This window comes from Stegostoma tigrinum, chromosome 5 (genome assembly GCF_030684315.1).
Source record: "Stegostoma tigrinum isolate sSteTig4 chromosome 5, sSteTig4.hap1, whole genome shotgun sequence".
Lineage (NCBI taxonomy): Eukaryota > Metazoa > Chordata > Chondrichthyes > Orectolobiformes > Stegostomatidae > Stegostoma > Stegostoma tigrinum.
The window spans coordinates 47,640,659-47,662,344 of NC_081358.1; the positions used below are offsets into that span (position 1 = coordinate 47,640,659).

The 21,686-nt window shown below is 39.7% G+C and overlaps 1 protein-coding gene across 1 annotated transcript in view; it reads left to right on the forward strand.

Moving 5' to 3' along the window:
* The window catches only part of nsmce2 (NSE2 (MMS21) homolog, SMC5-SMC6 complex SUMO ligase), a 173,479-nt gene that overhangs the window by 4,819 nt on the left and 146,974 nt on the right, over positions 1-21,686 (forward strand). Inside the window, exon 2 of the mRNA XM_048529400.2 lies at positions 6,159-6,320. Coding sequence (XP_048385357.2) covers positions 6,176-6,320 — 145 coding nt within the window. The 5' untranslated portion in view covers positions 6,159-6,175. The remainder of the gene's footprint in view (positions 1-6,158; positions 6,321-21,686) is intronic.

Sequence of the window (21,686 nt, forward strand, 5' to 3'; positions counted from 1 at the left end):
TCTGTTAAGCAGTGCTGGCACTGCACCAGTGTTCGTTTGTGCCACCAAAATGCTGACTATCTGAATGATCTCGAAACACCCCCTCTTACTGAAGATGGAGACGTCTTGTGAATTACCTGGCCTCCAAGTGTCTGGCCCGGGGTGTCAAGGCCTTGGGCAGTGAAGCATGGAGTTGGAACACCTCAGCTCACTCAGGCTGCTTCTATTTCATGGAATAAATGATCAACAGATATGTTATCTTTGTGTGTCATACATCATTGGCTTGGTGTAACAATACAACAGTATAGTTTGTTTTTTCATCTCCTGACGTCCCAATGCTGAGGTTGCTATGTACAGGCACAGTGACTTCACTGTTGCTGTACAAGGACTATGACTGCAGGCATTGACACTGTGGCAACATATCCAGAAGTCAGAACTCCTCATAAGGAATGCATTGTTAAATCTAGAGGAGGACTTGGAACAGCCAGAGAATTTTGAAATGCCTTGCCTCTCCTCTATTGAGGGAGACCAAGTTTGTGAAGGGGTTATAGATTCAAACCCCGCATGAGGGGTTACTGCTGCTGAGGTAGGGTCACTATAGCCCAGTACTGCTCTTCTGCTTGGCAGAGAGCAACCCTGGTGATTGCAGAGAAATGCTGGGATCTCAGTCCCTGATCTGAGTCTTGACAGGCTGCCTATAGTTGGAGTTCAGCGAAGGTTCACTCAAAATGGACCCGTTTTCACAGACCAATAAACTATTATCCTTCAATTCTTGCCAACATAAAACAATAGTAAGATCTACAAGGAAATTCTTACAGATTAAAAAATCACAAAAAAGTTATCTACATGGTGACAATATGTTCATGCTTGTAAAACTCATGACAAAGTGTGATTCCATGATTAGGCAGAATTTCCTGAATAATCTCTAGTGTATTGATAGCTATATGAGCAACAAATCTAGGAGAATATGTCCAGGTTGTAACTTGGCTCTACAAAGTAACAAACAAAGGAATCATATTTAAGCTTTGCGTACTTTGCTCTGTGTTCACAAAGGATGGCACGAATAAAGTACCAGAAATGGTGGGGAATGCAGGGTCTGTTGAGAAGGAGGAACTGAAGCAAATCTGTATCAGTACAGAAATAATGTTGGTGAAATTGATGCGATTGAAGGCTGATGCATCCCCAGGAACTGATAATTTACATCTCGGAGTTCTGACCGAAGTAGCCCTGGAAACAGTGGATGCATTAGTGGTCATCTTTTGAGATCTTCTATACTCTGGAACAGTTCCTACAGATTGGAGAGTAGTTAATGTAACCTCACTATTTAAAGGGGCGTAGAGAGAAAACAGAATTATAAGTCAGTGAGTCTGCCATTGGTAGTGGAAAGATGCTAGACCCCATTATCAAGGATATTATAGCACAGCAGTTCGAAATCAGTGGAAAAATTGGATGCAGTCAGCATGGATTTGCCAAAGGGAAATTATGCCCAACAAATTCACTGGAATTCCTCGAAGACTCAGCCAACAAAGCTGACTGGAGGAGCCAGTGGAACGGCCCACCTGGACACTTCAGAAGGCTCTTGACAAAGTCCCACGTAAGAAACTAATGTGTAAAATTAAAGCACACGGGACTCGAGCAATGTACTAAGATGGACAAAAAACCATCTAGCAGACAGGAAGCAAAGAACAGAAACAAATGGGTCTCTTCCTGAATGACAGATAATGATCAGTGAGCGACTGGCATCATGACCCCAGCCATCCACAATAATACTAATGATTTATATGGGGAGACCAAATGTAACACCTCAATTTGAAGATAACACAAAGTTGGGCAAGCCATGAAGGGGATACAGAGATGCTGCAGTGCGACCCGGGCAGGCTGGGTGAATAGCAAATGCATGGCAGTTGCAGCACAGATCGGCAGTGGGCCCTGACAGCATTCAGACAATAATATTGAAGAACTAGTTGTACCCTTAGTCCAACTGCTGCAGTCACAGCAACAACATTGGCATCTACTTGAAAATGTTTAAAATTTCCTCCTCATGTCCTGTGGGTAAAAAGCAGGACCAATCCAACCCGGGCAATTACGGCTCCATTATCAGCGTAGTGATGGAAGATGTCATCAACAGTGCTATCAAGTGGCATTTGAAAAGAAATAACCTGCTAACTGTTTGGATTCCACCAGAGCTACTCAGCTCCTGCACTTGTTGCAACCTTGGTCCAAGTGTGGACAGGACAGCTGAAATCAACGGTGAGGCGAGAGTGATTGCCTTGGACATCAAAGTAGCGCTTGACCGAGTGTGGAATGGAGGAGTCATAACAAAATGAATGCAATGAAGGGGAAAACTGTCCACTGATTTCAGCCACACCTAGCATAGAGGAAGATGGGTGTGGTTGTTTAAGGTCAATCATCTTAGCTGTAGGACAACTCTTCAGGAATTCTCAATGGTAGTGTCCTAGGTCCAGTTATCTTCATTTGCTTCTCCAATGACCTTTCCTCCATCCTGAGGTCAGAAGTGAGACTGTGCAATCATCATTGCACAATGTTCATCATCGTTCATTTCTGAAGAAGGGTCCTGACTCGAAACGCCAATTTTCCTGCTCCTCTGCTGCCTGGCCTGTTTTGTTCTTCCAGTTCCATACTGTGTTATTTATTGCCATTCATGATTCCTCAGATACTGAAATAAATGTACATGTGCAACAAGACCCAGCAATATTCAGGCTTGGGTAGCTAAGCGGCAGATAACATTGTGCCACATATTCTGGGGCAATGATTATCTTGAACAAGCGAGATTACCCCTTGACATTCAGTGAAAGTACTATTGCAGAATGCCCTGTATCAGCATCCTGGGGGACTACCATTGACCAGAACTGAACCATTAGTAGAAGAGCACTTTAGAAAATAGGAATCTTGCACAAGTAACTTAATTTCAGTCTACCACTTACAAGGCACAAAGTCAAAATGTCACAAGTCCAAATTCAAAATACAAGAACAAAAAATGAATAACTATAAGCCAGTTGGCTTGACATCTGACATTGGGAAATACTTAGTCTATTATAAAGGCTGGAATAGCAGACCACTTAGAAACACCTAACATTCTCGAGCAGTGTCTTAGTCACTTCATGAAAGGGAAATCAAACGTAACAAGTTTACTGCAGTTCATTAAGGAAATATAAACAAGCTGATTAGTTAAAGGATAAGTCGTGGCTGTAATATATTTGGATTTTCAAAAGGTTTTTGATAAGCTACTACATATTAGACTACTTAATAAGATAAGATATGGTGTCAGGCGTATTGTACTAGCATGGATAGAAAATTAGCTAAATGATAGAAGATGGTGGGGACAGGTGTCATTTTCAGGATCATGACATGCAACTATTGGAGTACCACACCAGTTGGTGCAGGAGCCACAATTATTTATATTTTCATGACAGATGATGGAGGTGAATGTCATATGCACAAACCTGGCAATGACACTCAACTTTGTGAAAAGGCAAATAACATTGATGACGCAAGGATTCTACAGAGGAATTTAGACAGGTTAAGTCAGTGGGCCAAAGCTTGACAGATGGAATATAATATGAACGAATATGGAAGGAAGAAAGAGAAGCTTAATATTAAATAGGAGACTACTGCTTGAAAACTGCATCACAAAATGCTTTGGGGTCCTAGTGCATGATCTCAAAAACACAAGCATCCAACTTCATTGAGTAATTCAGAAGGCAAGTGTTTTGTTGACCATCATTTCAAAAAGAATAGAGTATAAAAATAGGGAGGTCTTTTTAAAACTGTGCAAAGTACGAGCCAGACAACAGATGGAATACTGTCAATAGTTTTGTCCCCTTATCTGAGGAAAGATATGCTGGTATTAGAGGCAGTCCAGAGAATGTTTGGTAGGCTGATCCTGGGAATGGAACAATTTTCTTCTGGGAAGAGGTTGAGTCAATTGTGCTCAGACTCATCGGAATTTAGAAAAATGACAGGAGACCTTATTGAAACACGCAAGATTGTTAGAGGTCTTGACAGGGTAGATGCCGAGAGGTTGTTTCCCTTGTGACAGAATCTAGGACCAGAGGGCTTAACCTAAGAATAAGGAGTCACCTATTTAATTGAGAGATGAGAGGGAATATTTTCTGAGGATGGTGAACCTGTGGACAAAATCTTTACCCCAGCAGGCTATTGAAGCTGAATCATTAAGTATCTTCAAACCCGTGATAGATCAGTGAAAGAGTCAAGTTTATGGGGATTAAGGTGAAGTTGAAGTATCAAATCAACCATGTTTGAATAATGGAGTGAACATGATGAGCTGAATGGCTCCTACATGTTATGGTTTTCAATCAGGTGCATGATAGCTACATTGACCCTCAAGCTTGACACATCTAAGACAAAGCTGCCGGCTTGATTGGCTATCTATCCATCCAACCGTCACCTTCAGCATTCATTTCCCGCATGACGTACAATGGCAGCAGTGTGCACCATGTACAAAGTGCAGTATCTCACTGGCTCCTTATGCATTACTTTCGAAACTCATAATCTCGGACTGTTCGGACAAGGGCAGCAGATGCACGAGACCATCACTACCTCCAAGTTGCCCTTCTTGCTGCACACCATCTTGACTTCATACTGTATCACGAATCCTTTACTCTTGCTGGGTCAAAATCTTGAAGCTCCCTCCCTTGCAGTGGTTCAAGAAGACTGCCCACCACCTTCCCCAGGGCAGTTAAGGGTGTTCATTGAGTGTTGCATTGCTGGGAATACCCATGCACCTTGAATAAATATTTCGTAAAAGTTCTATTAGTACCCCAACATTTATTGACTTCTGTCTTGAATATACGTTGACCGTTAGCAGCTCTCTGAGTTGGAAAATTCCATGGATTTATTGATGAATGGTGAATGAATTTTGATGGAGAAAAATTTTACCTCTTTTCCATTCCGAATGGCTGATCCTTTTGTTCTCAGACTGATACTATGCCTGGATTCTCCAGCTCCACAAACTGTTTTCCCATATATGTATTGTGTCAAACCCTTGGAGAGTTTTATGTTGTATTAATGTAATTATCTTTTATAAGTGCCTAGTTTTCACAGTATTTAATCGAACTGATTCTTACAGGTGTCTGAGGGGTAGGTGGCACGTGGATGTTTCCCAGGTTGGGGTTTTTACAGCCAGGCGAGAGAGTCTCAGAATTGGAGGCCATTTCAGTCAGGGCTGAGAAGGAATTTCATCACTGAAGAGGATGGGGAATGAATTTTTGGAATTCTTTACCCAGAGGGTTGATGAGTCATAGTCATTACATGTATTCAGGGCAGAGATCCGTGGATTTCAAGGTATTAAAGATTTCGAGAGAAATGGGAATGTTGCAGAAAAATGGCATTGATGTAGAAGATCAACCATGAAGGATTAATTTGAAGTGGTGGAGCAGGCTTGTTAGACCAAATGTTCTTCTATTTTGTTTGCACTTAATCTCTCCTGTAGGACAATCTATTTTATACCTAGAAATACCTCTTAGGTTCTTAATTCCAACCAATTATCTAATTTTTGGACCATGCTTCAATGTAATTATCCATTTTTCAAATTCCCCTTTAATTCTTTGGTGATTTAAAATTTATACTCATTGTTAATTGGGAATTATCACTGTTTGTATTCTTATCATTACTGATCTGCCATAACCTTCAAAGTTGTTGACTGGATGGGAAATATGTTGCCTGTGTACAGCTGAAAGTTACCAGCTTTCATACAAGTTGGTCCTGAGTTATCAAAGCAAAGCCAGGAAGATAGTTGCTAGAGATATTCTTGGTGCTTCTGTTTTGAGGACTGAACCGACAACATGACTTCTTGTTACAAAGTCTTTAGTAAATCACGTGCCCTGCAAAGCCTGAATATATTCCTCCTGATTCTTAATTGATGCATTGCAATGGCAGACACTTTCAACTCACGTCTGATTTCTTTCATGAACCCAGCTGGCAAGTAATTGAGTTTGACAGACTGGAAATCTCCCAAATGTGTCATAGATTTTTTTTTATCATCTTCATTTCATTTTAGTAATTAGAATTTTTAGAAGGGAACTGTGCAGTGTTAATTTAATCCTGTAAAGATCTAAATTATCCCAGTTTTAGATTGGAAAAGGACAATTGATTTAATTTAATTTTACAGCTTTGTTGTCTGTTATTGCTGTGCGCAGGTTGACATTATTACAGGATGCCTGGACGGTCAACTATAATGCCTGTGATCTCCTTCAACTCTGTGGATTCAGCAGTATCTTCTTTAAAGACATGTCATGTGTCTATTAACACTGGAATTGAAGTCACAACAGATGTTGCTCTTGCACTTACTGAGCTTGAAGGTAAGTCTGAAAATTGGCTGTTTCTCCCTGTTCAATGTGTACTGTGCTGGTTTGAAATAAACTCAATTTTAGAACACAGGTGAAATTAGCTCCAGAAACTTTTTATTGAAAATCATAGGGTTTGCAGAAAATATTTCAACACAAAATTACCAGAACTCCTTATATTTCAGGATTGACCTGAAACATTAACTGTATGCTTCTCTGTGTATGAATGTTGCCTGACCTGCTAAGTATTTCTTGCATTTTCTGTTTTTATTACAGATTCCCAGCACTCTCAGTTCTTGCTTTTCGGGCCTAGACCCTTCATCAGAGAACTTTAGGGAGTGTTTTATTGGGGGATAGATAGGTACAGACGTTCAAGAGGAGAATTCCAGAGCTTAAGAATTTAGCAGTTCAAAGCATGACCAACAGAAAGTGCAAAGAGTAAAATCGGAGATATCCAAGAACCCAAAAATGGTAGAAATGCATCTTTGAATTGATGCAGTTAGAAATGGGGAGTGGTGAGGACATAAAGGGCTTCTAAAGCAAGGCCAAAAACTTGAAAATTGAGGCATTGCTTTACTGGATGTTTGGGGATGATGGGTGAACTGGATTTTTGATTAAACACTAATATATTTGATCTTTTCTGTTGGGTTACAGAAATCTTGAGGGAAAGCTGTATTTATTTGCTTCAGTGGTACAAGGGTTAATAAGTTCTCCTGTGATAATGCTATCCTAGATGCTTTGTGCAGTAGACCATATCATGTTTCACAGAAAATGCAAGTTTGCTCACAGAAATGGAGTACGTGAAAAATATATGGGAAATAATTTTGAATTGCAATCAATCAAGGAGCTGGTTTAATACAATGCATTATTTGATTGATAATTAAGGTATTAAAATTGTTGACTTTTTCCTGACTTCAAAGAAGCATGAGCTTCAAAGGCAAAGTATCCTGTTGGCATCTGTTCATTTTCATGCATAACGAACACAAACCAGGCTGTTTAAGCAGTTCAAACTCAATTGTTAGTGTAAGTTTATTAATTATATTATCGGTGACTTGTTTTGAGTTTTCCAGAATGGCTGAGTAAACAATATATAACATAGAGAGAAACTTGGCATTTTCTGTAGCATCCTTTAAAATCTCTGCTTGTCTGTGAAACATTTTACAGACCACTGAAATACTTTCCAAGTGCAGTCACAATCCAGTTGTAGAGTAGCATGACAGCCAATTTATATAAACCAAATCTCTACAATTACCATAATAATAACCAGAAACAGTGTTTTTGAGAGGTCACATGGGTCCTGATGATACATTCATCCAATGAAATGATGCATCTGACTTTAGTTTTATTTTTTGTTGTTATTGCAGTGGTGTGTACCGAAGTATCATGAAAAGTATTGACTTAACTGCTTTAGAAGCAGGTTGTACTATATAGGTGCATCAGAGCAACAGAACAGAATGCAGGATACAATGTTACAGCTGCTGAGAAGGTACATAGAGAGATCAACGTTAACATTAAAGAGGTCCATTGAAAAGTCTGATAACATCAGGGAAGAAGCTGTTCTTGAATCTGTTTGCACATGTATTCAAGTTTTTATATCTTCTGCTTGACTGAAGAAGGTAGAAGAGAGTTTAACCAAGGTGAGAGGGGTCTTTGATTATGTTGGGTGCAACAGGAAGTATAGATGAAGTCAATGCATGGGAGGCTGGTTTACGTGATGGACTGGGCTGTGTTCACAACTCCCTGTAGTTTCTTTTGATCTTGGAAAAAGCAGTTGCTGTGCCACACTGTGATGCATTCAGGATGCTTTCTATGGTGCATCTGTATAAATCTGTAAAAACTGAAAGAACCGTGGATGCTGTAAATCAGGAACAAAAACAAAATTACTGGAAAAGCTCAGCAGGCCTGGTGGCATTTGCGAAGGAAAAACATAGTTAATGTTTCGGTTCCGGTGACCCTTCCTCAGAAGATAAATTTGTAAGTGTCTTTACGGACATCTTGAATTTTCTTAGCCTCCTAAGGAAGTAGAGGCATTGCTGTGCTTTTCTGACCATAACGTGAGTGGGTCAGGACAAATTGCTGATCATTGCTCCCAGGAACTTGACAGTTTTTTGATCATCTCCACCTCAGCACCATTGATACAAACGGGGCCATGCCCTCCATTCCGCTTCCTGAAGTCAATGACCAGTTCCTTCATTTTGCTGATGTTGATGGAGAGATTGTTGTCTTTACACCATGCCGTTAGGCACTCAATCTTCTTTCTGTATTCTGTCTCGTCATTGTTTGAGGTCCGAGCTACAATGGTGTTGCCATCAGCAAACTTGTAAATGGAATGCAGTAATTAAATCTATGTTGGTGTGATTAAAATAGATATTGCTGAGTTGTTACTATTCACTCATCGGTCATGGGTATCGCTGACTAGGTCAGCATTTATTGCCCCTCCCTAATTGCCCAGAGAACAGTTAAGAGTCAACCACATTGCTGCAAGTCTGCAATCACATGTGGGCCAAGCCTGGTAAGGACACCAGCTTCCTTCTCTAAAGGATATTAGTGAACCAAATGGGCTTTTCATGGTCTTCATTTGACACTTAATTCCAGATTTTTAATGATGGGATTCAACCTCAGATCACCAGAATGTTACCTGCGTCTCTGGATTAATAGCCTAGCAACTGAGCTCACTTATTCATTTTAAGTAGAAGTATATTTTTCTAAGTCACTAATCAGTTGCCTTAAGTTTTCAGTTGGTTAAATGTATTTCTGCTGATGCATTTGCTAGTGCATTGAGCAAACCTTTTTAGTCCACAGTTGTAAAATATATATTTCTGCCCCAGTTAACATTTGTTTTTCACCCATCTCCACAAGAAATGATCAGCTGAATTCATTGATTAACCTGTTTCTCAGACTTTACTGTCCAAGGCCCGAACCCACACCCTGAATACTCCAAAAGACAAAAGTCAAAGTTGACAATTTTTCAAGTTGGTTTCCTTGGATCGATTCTGTGTGCCATACACTGGGTGTTTCGCAATGTTTTGTCTTGTTGTTATTTTTGTATATCTTTACTGGGTGGCAAAGGTAATCTATATATATTTCTCCAATTATTTTAATTGTCGTAAAATAGATTTGAAAAGCAGAATCAGCCTGCTGTGGAGTAAACTCAGAATAAGCCATTCAATTGAAACTTGTCTGTTCACTTGCCAATTGTAATAGAATAATAATTGGGCCTTTGAGCGAATCTTATTTTCACATTAGAAGTAGGATACTTTGGTTCGTTGTTGAATTATTCAGTTTCAGACTATCCTTGGAGTTTTGATTTAACAAATATTGACTTTACTTCTGTTGTTAGAGGGAAACACACCAAGTCAGACAGCTCTCCTACATGTTCTTTGTCAGTCTGTAAGTAACTGAAAAATTATGGAACAGGAGTAGTGTAATATAAAAACAAAATAATGGGAATCTGAAAGAAAAACAGGAAATGTTCAGGTCAGGCCAAACCTATGGAAGGAGAAATAGAAAAGCATTTCAATTTGATGACTTCTTATTAGAACTAAACAACGTTTTTGATGTCATGGGTTTTAAATGGTCTGAAGAAGACAAAGGGAGCAGAGAAGGAAAGAACAAAATTTGAAATTCTACGATTATGGTGGAAAGGAGATAAAGTTTAATGACAACAAGGTTGACAGTACAAATTAAACAGGAAGTGGTCATGGGACAAGTAGAGAAATTAAAAAAAAGGTCGAAAATTTAATGTGACAACACCAGAATCATCACTGCTCGATAGATATTGCCCGAAAAAGTGGGTGACTATGACCGGAACTTAACGTTGAGTGCTGAATGTTGTAAAGTGATGAATTGAAGGATCAAATGATGTTTCTTGAATTTCTTTGAGATGGTTTATGAGAGTGGAATCAGAGTTAGACTGGAACAGAGTTTTCAAATGAGTATTAACTTAAGATTAAGGTCACATTTACAAATTAAGTAGAGGGGTTCAGCAAAGTGATCACCCAATCTGTGTTTAGCATCTGCCGTATTTTGGTTGCATGTTTAGTATACAAATTTAGAAGAAGTACAGATAAACAGCTGTTTCACCTGGAAGGCTTGTTTGTTGCCCTGGAGCGGAGAAATGACGATTGTATTCCTTTGTCCCCCTCCCCTGTTCCAAAGTATTTCGTAGCATCATGCTAAAGGTGGCATGATGATCAGTTAAATGCACAGTCAAAAGGATGAGGATAAAGGAATCCCTTTGACAGAAAAGAGGTGAGGACAGAAATGTGGAAAATGTTAACCATAGTGACAGAGAATTCTCAGTTTAGTTTTAAAAAAAGCTTTATTGGAGAAACTAGTGTGGAAGTTGTCATTACCAGAACAGATTCAATAGAAACAAAAATTTTGGAAGAACAGTACCAAATTTTTATAGGAAGTGAGGTCATCTCGCCAAGAATTTTATGGGCTTATAGTAGATATTGATAGCCTATCCCTAGAAGTGGAAAAAGAGATGTTACAGGGAGGAGTCTCAGGTAAACATTGTGCTGGCAGTGGAGGGGTAGATATTCTGTGCAAACTGAGCGAGAACAGTAAACTCGTTGATACAATCATGAATGTATGGAAAAAAAATGGTGAAGGCCTCATGGATTTCCTTATAACACCTTTTATGTATAGGAATTGTGAGGAGTTATTGAGCAACTTGTTCAATGTTAGACTGAGTTTAAGCAGGTGGAGGAGAGTGGTGAATGGAGACTAGCAGCTTCTTTGATAAGAAGCCTCCAGGCTACCCTGATAGGGAATAGAGGTGTGAGGAGACTGGAGGTGTGTGCTGAAAAGGAGATGCTCAGAGCCAGGGAATTGCAAACTTGTGAAGTGGTGGATGATGTTTGAAAAGTTGGGAGAGTCTGGAGAAGGAGGGAAAAATGTAGTTGAGATAGGAAGAACTAAGTTCATTTCAGCAAGTGGAGGCTGAAACATTATCTCTGAGGGCAGTCCTGCTTGTGAATTTTAGGAAGAAGGTACAAGAGAGCTTTATTGTGTTGGGTGTGAGAGGGGAAGATCTCCATAGGAGATGATACTTTGGTGCTCTGAATAAGATGGTGCAGTGCTGGTCTAGAGGGAGCTGTAGGAGAGTTGGCCTCCACAAGGTCTGTTTGTCAAGCTGTAGCAGTGTCAGCTTTGTCAGTGATTTAATGAAAATATCAGGTTTGGTTCTGAGAGAATGAAGTGTTGTGAGGCCAGGGGGAAAATAGACAAAGTTGGTGGAAAAGCAGAAAAATTAAGATGGCTGATATCATACCATCACCTCTGAATGAAAGGACTGAGGAAAGAATGCAAGGAGATGTCTGGATGAAATGAAATCCTAAAGATAGAAGAAAAGTCTTTTTGGGATTACTTCACAAAAGGTGGAGCTTGGAGTGAGGATGATAGAAGAGCTCAGAATCCAATCGCTGAGTTTGTTCAGTTGGAGGCACAATTTGGTGTAAGTAACCTCAGTGTCCACAAGGTGGCTAGCGCACACAGACAGAAGTGTTAATTCAAATGTGAAGGATGGTTAAGTTTAACATATTATTTCCAGAGTTTCATTTTTTGATAACTCTAGTTCGCCTGGTTCTACATTGATCCTTAACATACGCACCAAATATTGTGCAATGTTCCAAGGAATTCTGAACAGTTCATAATACATTTGTTTTCTATCACATATAAAAAAAATTGCTCTCTTACTATCTGTAACTATATACTTTGTATTGAAAGTTGTGTGACTTTTCTTATGCTTGGAGTGGATACTTCAAATAAACGAAAGGGTTACAAACTTTTGAGAGTTTAAAACTAAAGGTTATTTGTTCCACACACTTAATGTTGAAATGATGCAATATCATATACTCACTCGACATATACTCCCATGCACAAAAATTGGACACAGCTAAAGATAGTGCAATTTACAAATTACAGGTAACTCAGTTTCTGATTTATTATCATTGGTCTCCCATGTGGCACGCCTGGGATTTGTTGAATGGAGTTGATGCCTGAAGATTAACTTGAAGGCCTTGTCAAGCAAAGGATTCACAGTATGTTGTTGGGGGTGGAGCAGGGGAGGAGTGGTGACTGTCCAGTGACGCGTAGGACGTTGCTTCTCGGGTGAAATTTGATGCAGTTTAAGTATTTTAGTTGCTTAAAATCTTGCAGGTAGTTTCCAAGTCTGGTAATTGATGGCTTTGTTGGATCTGCCTAACAATGACTCTTAGCTGATCTTTTAAACAGAAATTAAACATGACTGTCTCAATGTGTAGCTTTTCATAAGTTTAGTATTTTCCAGATAAGGTCAGAAATTGCTGAGGGAATTCAGCAGATCTGGTAGCATCTTTGGAGAGAAAACAGATCGAAGTTTCGGGTCCAGTGACAATTCTTCTTTAGAACTCTCTCTCTCTCTCTCTCTCTCTCTTAATTTAATAGCTTGTTTATGTCCAACTTTCAAAATGTGTTGACTGAAAGTTCCTAACATGACAAGGTTATACTGGGCAAAGATTTTAAATGATTTGGTAGTGTCTGTTTGCTAAGTTTTGGTTTTGCAGTGCTTTTCAAGTGATTCTTGGCCACTTGGCTTTGTAGTAGCATTCACTATCGTGACACCAAGGATATCCTACTTTAAGCTAAAGTTAAGTAGTTGGAAAATGTGCAAATGTACAGCCAGCCACTACCTGACTACTGTTATAAATTTCTGTTGACCTCTTTTTGATTACTGTGCGGTGTCCACCAGAGGCTGTTTACACGGTTAATGTCAACTAAGTGTAGAAAAGTAAGGCAAAAAAAAAGCAATGGATAAAATAAAACTGTGGGGATAATTGTCACATTTTTGCAGAGGCAGAAAATGGTCCATTGTAGGCCCCATCATGATTTTTTTATTTTCCCTTGGACCTCAAACTGCCAATTTTCTGTCTCCATTGATAATATCTCTTATTTTGTTTTGCAGCAGTTTAACGAGGATAGTTCACTGAGTTTTCATAAATTTTATAAAAGCTCATGTCTCTAAGAACCCTCAATTTGTTATGATAAGTCCCTGGACGAGGTTTCACAACTTGATACGGTCCCATGAGGAAAAGTGAACTAGCTAACCTTGGTTATTCATCCACCCTCTCCTTTGGCCACAACATGGTTAATTTTAAAAAGGATTCCTTTCCTGGCAGATACCCCTTTCCCTGACCCAAGTGACTTCCTTTTTAAACTGAGCCAATTTAAGCTGCCTTGAATGAACAAAAAAGAACTGAGCTTGTTAATTACTAACCATGGGAAGAAACAGTAACAATATGCATACAGACCATTGGAAATAAAGAATGAGTCAAGAAAAGATTTTAAAAAAAATTTGAATTAATCTTTGAATTGCTTGTGAAGTGCAGAAAATTGAACATTGTAGCCATAGATTCATACAGCATGGAAACAGACCCTTTGGTCCAACCAGTCCATGTCAAGCATAATTCCAAGCTAAGCTAGTTCCACCTGTCTGCACTTGGCCTATATCCATTCAAACATTTTTTAAATGTAATAACTAGAAGAGATAAAGGAGTAAGCTTGTAATCTCAAGAGCAGCTGCAAGGTCCGTGCTGTTCTCTGTCCACCATTTCTGTTTTCTGTTTCAGAAGATGTTGCCAGTTGCATTCATTTTGGTTGTTGAAGAGTTGATTTTTGAGATTCTTGGCTTTATTAGTTGATCAAAACTAATCTAACTCATTTCTTGGTGGCAGTGGCTTACTGGCGCCTTCGGAATAGGAGAGTGTCTTTTCCCTGTAGTACAGGAATGTTTAAATGGCTGTTCTCAGAGTTGTGACCCTTGCAGTATATTAATCCATACATCAGGCCTCCACAATACACAAAAAAGCATTGAAATTGGTTTTTAGCCCCTTTTTAGTGTATTCTGAGAAGGCATAGCTGAGAGGGTATACTCTGAGAAAGCGTAGCTGAGAGGGTGGTGATAGTTAGCTGTCTTGTTATTACTTCTCCTGTTGCATTTTCTTCTGTTTGAAGTTTCCCTGACATTCTACAGGTGTAACGTGTGATGGGCCCTGTACAGGGTTTTGCCAGACAGTGATTGAATTTACATTTACAATCATTTTTTGGCTGTAACAAACTTCTTTGTGAAAAAAATTGTTAACTTTTAACTCCAATGTCATAGTACTTCAAAGTTCTGACCCATTGTTATGATGTAATAAAAATGCTAAAGTTGGTCCATGTTGATTTATTACAGTGTCTGCACCAGCAGAAAATGGTTCTTTTGAAGTATAATTGATTCCATGCTTTATTGTTGGAGTGCCTAATTTCTGTTGCTGAAGCACATTAATTGAAATGGTTTAGATAGTCAATTGACAGGGCATCTACTAGAAGCAGCCATTTTTTGGGTGACATTTTCCGTTCAGCATATTTTGTTGAAATTAAAACTGTGCTTTTAACTGTTTAAACCCAAAGTTGAACAATTTCCTAAATCTCTCAACTTCTTCCTCTCTTATCCCTGAAAGATGTCTTTAAAAATACTTTGTTGTGCCAATGGGATGAAATGAGGTAAGGTGGGAGGAAGTTAGTTTGAAAGAAAATGATCACCATTGATGTGTTGAAAAGCATAGCCTCATTTTATATTGTAAAATTTTGCGTAATTCTTCTGCCAAGATTTTTAGTCTCTCTTGCCATGATTGAAGGTCAATTTTGTCTTGAATTTGCTTGATTTTGATTCTTAGCTTTTCTACATGAAAAGCCACAAAATAGAATTTGAAGACCTTTAAGAAAAATATCAGTATAGCTGACTGATTGTATTAATGCATCTGCACCGCACAGGTTTTGATAGCATGACTCTGTGCAAAAAGATCAATGCCAAATCCGGGTTTTCGAGAAATGCCTAGGACTTGACATAAAGTTTTCAATGAGTATATTAATAACACCAAATACAATTCCTTTGCTAATTTGAATTGTGCTGTTATGAAATATTGAAGTTTAAATTTTTGTTTTAGTTCTATTCAAGCCCTTCTGGTTAGTAAGTAAATTTTCAAAAACCGAAAGGAGCAAAAAAAGGCAATGAGAGAATTTTGAGAAGTATTCTACCAATTCCATTCAAGGCCAAAACCCAGAATCTGAATGCAGTTTGATTAAAAATGACCCACTTACTTTTAGAGAAATTCGGTGGTGTGGATTCCTGTACGGGAGTGTCCTGTTAGGAACCTGTACAGGAATCCAGCAGTGATGATTGGTAGAGAAACTATGCCTCCTTTTTTCAGCTGTCATGGTATGTGATGTGTTCTATTATTTTAACATAGTCAGTCACTTTGACAGGTTCTGTGAAATGCTAGGTGTGGGATTAGGGTGGCAGTTGTTTAGTTGGGGGTGAGGGGGGCGTGGTGTAATGTACCAGTTAGGTGGGGTTACAGGCAAGCGAATGAGTGTTTAGGATAGGTTGGGGATGAGTAGGTTCTGGATGCAGTAGTGGAAGGGATGTGTGGGGTTTGACAGACGGGAGGTGAATGTTGGATATAGGTGGAAGGGGTATTGGGGAGGTTTCAGTGATCGGTTGTTGGTCAGTTTAATAGTTACCCAGATATTAAAGAACGTGTTTGATTCTCTCCTCTTGCCTTTCCAGCTTCAGTGATTTGGAATCCTCAAGAATTCTCTGACTTTAAAGTACTCACGGAATGGCTGGAACTTGGATGGACTGACTTTGGTGCATCTGTGATGCTTAGGACATTGTGCAGAGCACATTTAGTGAGTTGGTCACACCACAAGTGAGAACTACACAGGCAAAATAGCATTGTATGGCCACCAGAAAGGCTGTAAGCGTGGGCAGGTAGTTCAGGAGCCCTCTGTGTCATTTCAAACATATAGATCATTTTGGATACTGCTCGGGGGGGAAAGCAGCAACAACCAAATTTATGGCCGCATGGTGGGCTCTGCTGCATAGCAGGGTGGAAGCAAACTGGGTGAGTTGTAGCAGAAGGAGACTCGATTGTCAGAGGATCTGACAGGCACTCTCTGGCAGTAAACAAGACTCCCTGTATGTTGCCTCCCTAGTGCCAGGACCAGGGCTGTCTGCAGGGCATTCTGAATGGGGAGAGTGAGCAGCCAGCAGTCATGGTACGTGACAACATACGTTTAAACAAAAGAAGTCCTGCAGCCGGAGCGGAAGACTACTAAGTTTGTTATCTCCAGATTACTTCCAGTGCCACGTGCTAGTGAATGTTGAAGTAGGAAGATGGGTCAGATGAATGCATGGCTGAAATGATGGGGTGGGAAGGAAGCCTTTAGATTTTTGCATTACTGGGGCAGGTGGGACCTGCATAAGATGAACAGCTTACATGTGAACCTGAAAGGATCCGGTATTCTTGTGGGAGGTTTGCTGATGCTGTTGGGGAGATTTTAAACTGATCTTCCAGGGGAGGGTGCACAGAGTAGATGTAAAGTCATGAGTAAGGTCTGATCAGATATAGAAGGAATACTAGGAAAATCCAAGAAGGAGGAGACAAGGGCAAGATAAGGCACATGGGTGGTTGAGAATGCTAAATTGCTTCTATTTTAATGTAAGGAGCTTGGCTAGTAAGGTGGATGAACTAAGAGCATTGATCACTATGTAAGAAATGATATTGTTGCAATCCCTGAGACATGGTTGAAGGAAGGACAAGACTGCTCAGTGTTCCAGGGTACAGAAGTTTCAGGTGCAGTATCGAGGCAGAAGTGAGAAGTGATGGCATTGTGATATTGATAAAGGAAACTATCACTACAGTAATGAAAGAGGATGTCCTCGAAGAGTCTTCAAATGAGGCCATTTGGCCTAGCTCAGAAAGAAATATAGAGCTGTTTCCTTGCTGGCATAATACTACAGGCCTCCCAACAGTTAGACAGAGATGTAGGCAAATCACAGAAAGGTGTGAGAGAAACAGCGTTATAGTTGTGAGGTACTTTAACTTTGCTAACATTAATTGGGATCACCTCAGTGTGAAAAGATAAGGCAGGGTGAAATTTTTAAACTGCATCCAGGAAAGTTTTTTTGTGCCAGTGCATAGTCCTACTAGAGACATGGCAGTGCTAGACCCAACCCTTGGGAAAGAAGCCTGTCAAGTGGTTGAAGTTTCAGTGCACTTGCATTTTGGGGATAGTGATCATAACGTAAGTTTCAAAGTCATTATGGAACGGGATGAGGATAGTCAGGAGGCTCCGTGTCTAACCTGGGTGAGAAGGCTGATTCCAATATCATTAGATTCCATTATCATCATCTGTCAAATATACACTGGGAGCAGCTGTTTGCAAGTAAGTCAACATTTGGAAAGTTGACCAGTGTGTTCTTATTGAGGGAAAGGGCAGCTGTCCATGGAACCCTGATGTTAAGGAATATTACGATTTGATAAAGAAAAATGAGGAAGCATATATCAGGCACGGTACTTTAAAAGCAGATGGTCCCATCAAAAGTGCAGCGAACGTTGGAGAGGAAGCTTTATCTGTATTTACTGTCCCTGTTCCGGTATCGAGAAAATGTTACTTTTAGTTTACTTACAGATTAAAAGATTTCTGTATCTAATCCTATTCTGTACCTGGGAGTGTTTGATGGGGACCGTGTCAAGGGGCTTTACTTTCAGTTTATAGGTGTACAGAATACTTTAGTTTCAGTTGAAAGAGTAGAGGGTGTAGGAGGTTGCTTAAAAAGGAAATTAGGAGAGCAAAAGGAACCATGAAATGTATTTGACAGATGGATTTAAGTGAAAGTCCCTTTTATAAGTCTACTAGGAATAAGAGGATAACCTTGGAAAGAACTTGACATGTTAGAACCAAAGGAGCAACCTGTGTTTGGAGATATTGGGCATGGTTGAGTCTTAAATAAATATTTACAGAGGAGAAAAACATGTCGCTGGGGATTTCACTTGGGATGGTGAGATTCCAGAACACATTAATAAGGGGATATTAAATGTTTTAGAGGCTTAAATGTGCATCAGTGCCCAGGGCCTGATGAGATGTATCCCAGGCTATGATGAGAGGCAAGGGAGGAGATTGCTGGGTCCTTGTCTGATATATTTAATACTTGGCTGGCCACAGGTGAAGTGCCAGATGACTGGAGAATAGCTAATGTGGTTTCTTTGTTCAAGTAAGGCAGCAGGAATAGGCCAGGTAATTGCAGACCAGTTAGTTTGACATCAGTGGTAGGGAAAATATTGGAAACAATTCTGAAGAATAGGATTCATCAATACTTGGAAAGACAGGATTTATTAGGAATAGTCAGCACGGATTTGTTTGAGGGAAATCCTGTCTGACTAATTGTGTTTTTGAAAAGTGAGCAAATAATATTGAGGGTGGTACTGTTGATGTTGTTTACATGGACTTCAATAATGCCTTGGACAAAGTCCACATTGAGGGCTGGTCAAAAAGGTAAGAGCCCATGTGACTCAAAGCAAGTTGTCATACTGGATTCAACATTAGCTTACAAATTGGAGGCAAAAGATGGTAGTGAGGGTTGTTTTTATAATTGGATACGTCTGACCAGTGATGTACCCCAGGGATCAGTGCTGGGACCCTTGCTGTTTGTTATGTACATTAACAACTTGTGTGTAAGAGTAGAAGGTACATATAGTAAATTTGCAGATGACATCAAAATTGGTGGTGTTGTTGATAATGGGGAGGATGGTCTCGGGCTACAGTCTGATATTGATCAGCTGCTAATTTGGGCAGAATAATGGCAGATGGAATTTATTCTGAATAAGTGAGAGGTGATGCATCTTGGCAGGCCTAATCATATGCATGATGTGTGGTAGGCCCTTAATGAGTACTGAGGAACAAAGCCACTTTGGTGCACAAGTCCATAGATCCCTGAAGGCGTCAGCGCAGGTAGATAAGGTAGTGGAAATGGCACACAAGATGCTTGCCTTCATTAGACAGGGTGTCGAATAAAGGAGGAAGGAATTTGTGTTGTAAATTTATAAAACATTGGTTATGCCACAGATGGAATGCCGTGTGCAGTTCTGTTGCCACACTATTGGAATTCATGATTGTACTGGAGAGCATAAAGAGGAGATTCCCCGGATATTGCTTAGGATGAAAAGTCTCAGTTATGAAGAGTGATTGGTTAGGCTGGATTTGTTTCCCTTGGAACAGAGAAGGCTGAAGGGGTGGGATCTGATTGAGGAATACAATATTATGAGAGGCATAAACGGAATAGACAGTGAGATTGAAAGATTGTAAAAGTGCCGATTGAAAGGTGAGATGCTGTTTTTCAAGTTTGCTATTTCACTGGAAAAGTACAGGAGGCAGAGGACAGTGGTCAATGAAGGAATGGATTGGAGAATTAAAATGGCAAAGAACCAAAGCTCAAAGTCACATTTCCAGATTGATTCAGCAATCACCTAACATGTGCAAGATTCCCCCTCCTCTTCCACTTACCCCCCTGCCCAAAAGAAAAGAGGGAGGAGACTATTGTGAGCAAGTTGAAAGCCCATTTATTGTTAGTGGCAGAAACTTGTGCCTTGTAGAGTGCTTTCCAGCACCTAAAACAATATAACGGTTTTAAAAAGATTGAAAGAGCAAGTCTTTCAGTTGGCACTTTATAATCTTCCAGTCTTAACACTTAAGTGCAGCACTGTGAGATCATAAACACAAATCCTATTTTCACCAAGACCAATGGGTTTTTGCTACTGTCATTTATGCCTTTTCTGAACCCATGTTTTCATTTCTTTTGCCCTAATTCCCACCCACTTTTTATCTTGCATCATCATCACGTTTTTCATTTAATTGCTCTTACGCTGCCATTAGGCATTTTGTAAATCTATTCTCTCAAAGATGCTCAGTGATCTGTTGTACGTTTCTATTATTTTCTGTTTTTATTTTGCCAAGTTCTTTTTCCAAAACTAACTTTGTAACTATTTACTTTCTATATATGGTAACTGATCTGTTTCTAGTGGATTTGGCCGGGAATTAGTCTGATCTCTGCAGAGACACTGAACTAACCTAGTGGTTTGCCACATTAAACAAAGTCAGAAGCCATGTTTCAAGCAGCAAATTCACATGACGACACAGTTCGGGAGAAACATCTGATTTCTCGAGTATTTTTAGGAGAGGAGTCAATTTTGTAGAAGGTTTAATTAGTAAATTTGCAGATGACATCAAAATCTTGAACATGTGCTAGTTTCGTAATGTCCATTTACCAAATTGTTTTTAAAAATGCTGTGGCTTTAAAGCCTGGATCTCGGTCCACGCTGTCTCATGTACAGCAACCAAAAAAAATGGAAAATCTTCTGAAGAATCAGATTGGACTGAACGTAGGGAGACAGAAAGGACTGCAGATGCTGGAAGCTAGAGTCATTAAATGCGGAGCTGGAAAAAAGCACAGTGGGTCAGACAGCATCCGAGGAGCAGGGATGTCAACCTTTCAGGTCGAAACCTGACGAAGACTTTCGACCTGAAACACGACTTCCCTGCTCCTCGGATGCTGTCTGCCGTGCTGTACTTTTCCAGCTCCACATTTATTAGCCCTTGGACTAATGTTCGCTCTTTCTAGTTTCACAGATACTGCCAGACCTGTTGAGTTTCTCCAGCATTTTCTCATTTTACTTCAGATTTCCAGTGTCTGCAATATTTTGTTTTTTATTATGGGAGAGTTTTGTGCTTGACTCTATTTGCTACTTACTTGGATTTACAGGATTCTTGGGGACTACTGGATGAAAGTGACGCTGACAGTGGGCACACATTGTACATCCAGCTTAAAATACAAAAATGTAACTGAATGCAGCCTTCATATCATTTAGATTTTTTTTATTAGAGATATAAATTAATTGCAGTGATCTAAAGTGAACCAGAAGGTATGTATTCTACTGTAGATCATGATCCTCCCCATGCATTTAAATTTTGGTATTAAAAGTGATTGTGTCTCTGTGAAAGAAATTGTTTTAGTTGGTTAAATGCTAAATATGTCAAAAATGGAGACAATACACTTTAAAAGTGCCTGAGGTAAATATTTTTCAGAGAGTTGGCTCAAAATATATCTTGCATACCCCCTCCAGAGTTACGCTATTTCTGTGGCCCGATTCTGATAACAAAGCAGCACCAGTTTGTCTGAATTTCTAATCTATAGTAGAGTTGTATCCAAAGTTGATAGTTTAAAATTAATTGGGTGCTGTGTTGGATAAACATCTTGAATTATGTTGTTGATGCAGTAATTGTCTTTTCTTAAGCGGATATGAGAGTCTGCAGTGCAGAGAAGCAAAACATGATATTTGCTCTGTTACTTGCTCCTTTGTTGTGGGGCTTTGAGAAATGGGACATGAGTGTGCAGCAAAGTCAAACAAGCACAGATTGGCTTATTTCTTTTACTATTAAAAGCAACTGAAGCTGGCTAACTGGCATGAAACTATCTTTAGTACAGATTCTTGCAGCTGTGCAGAAGTAATGAAT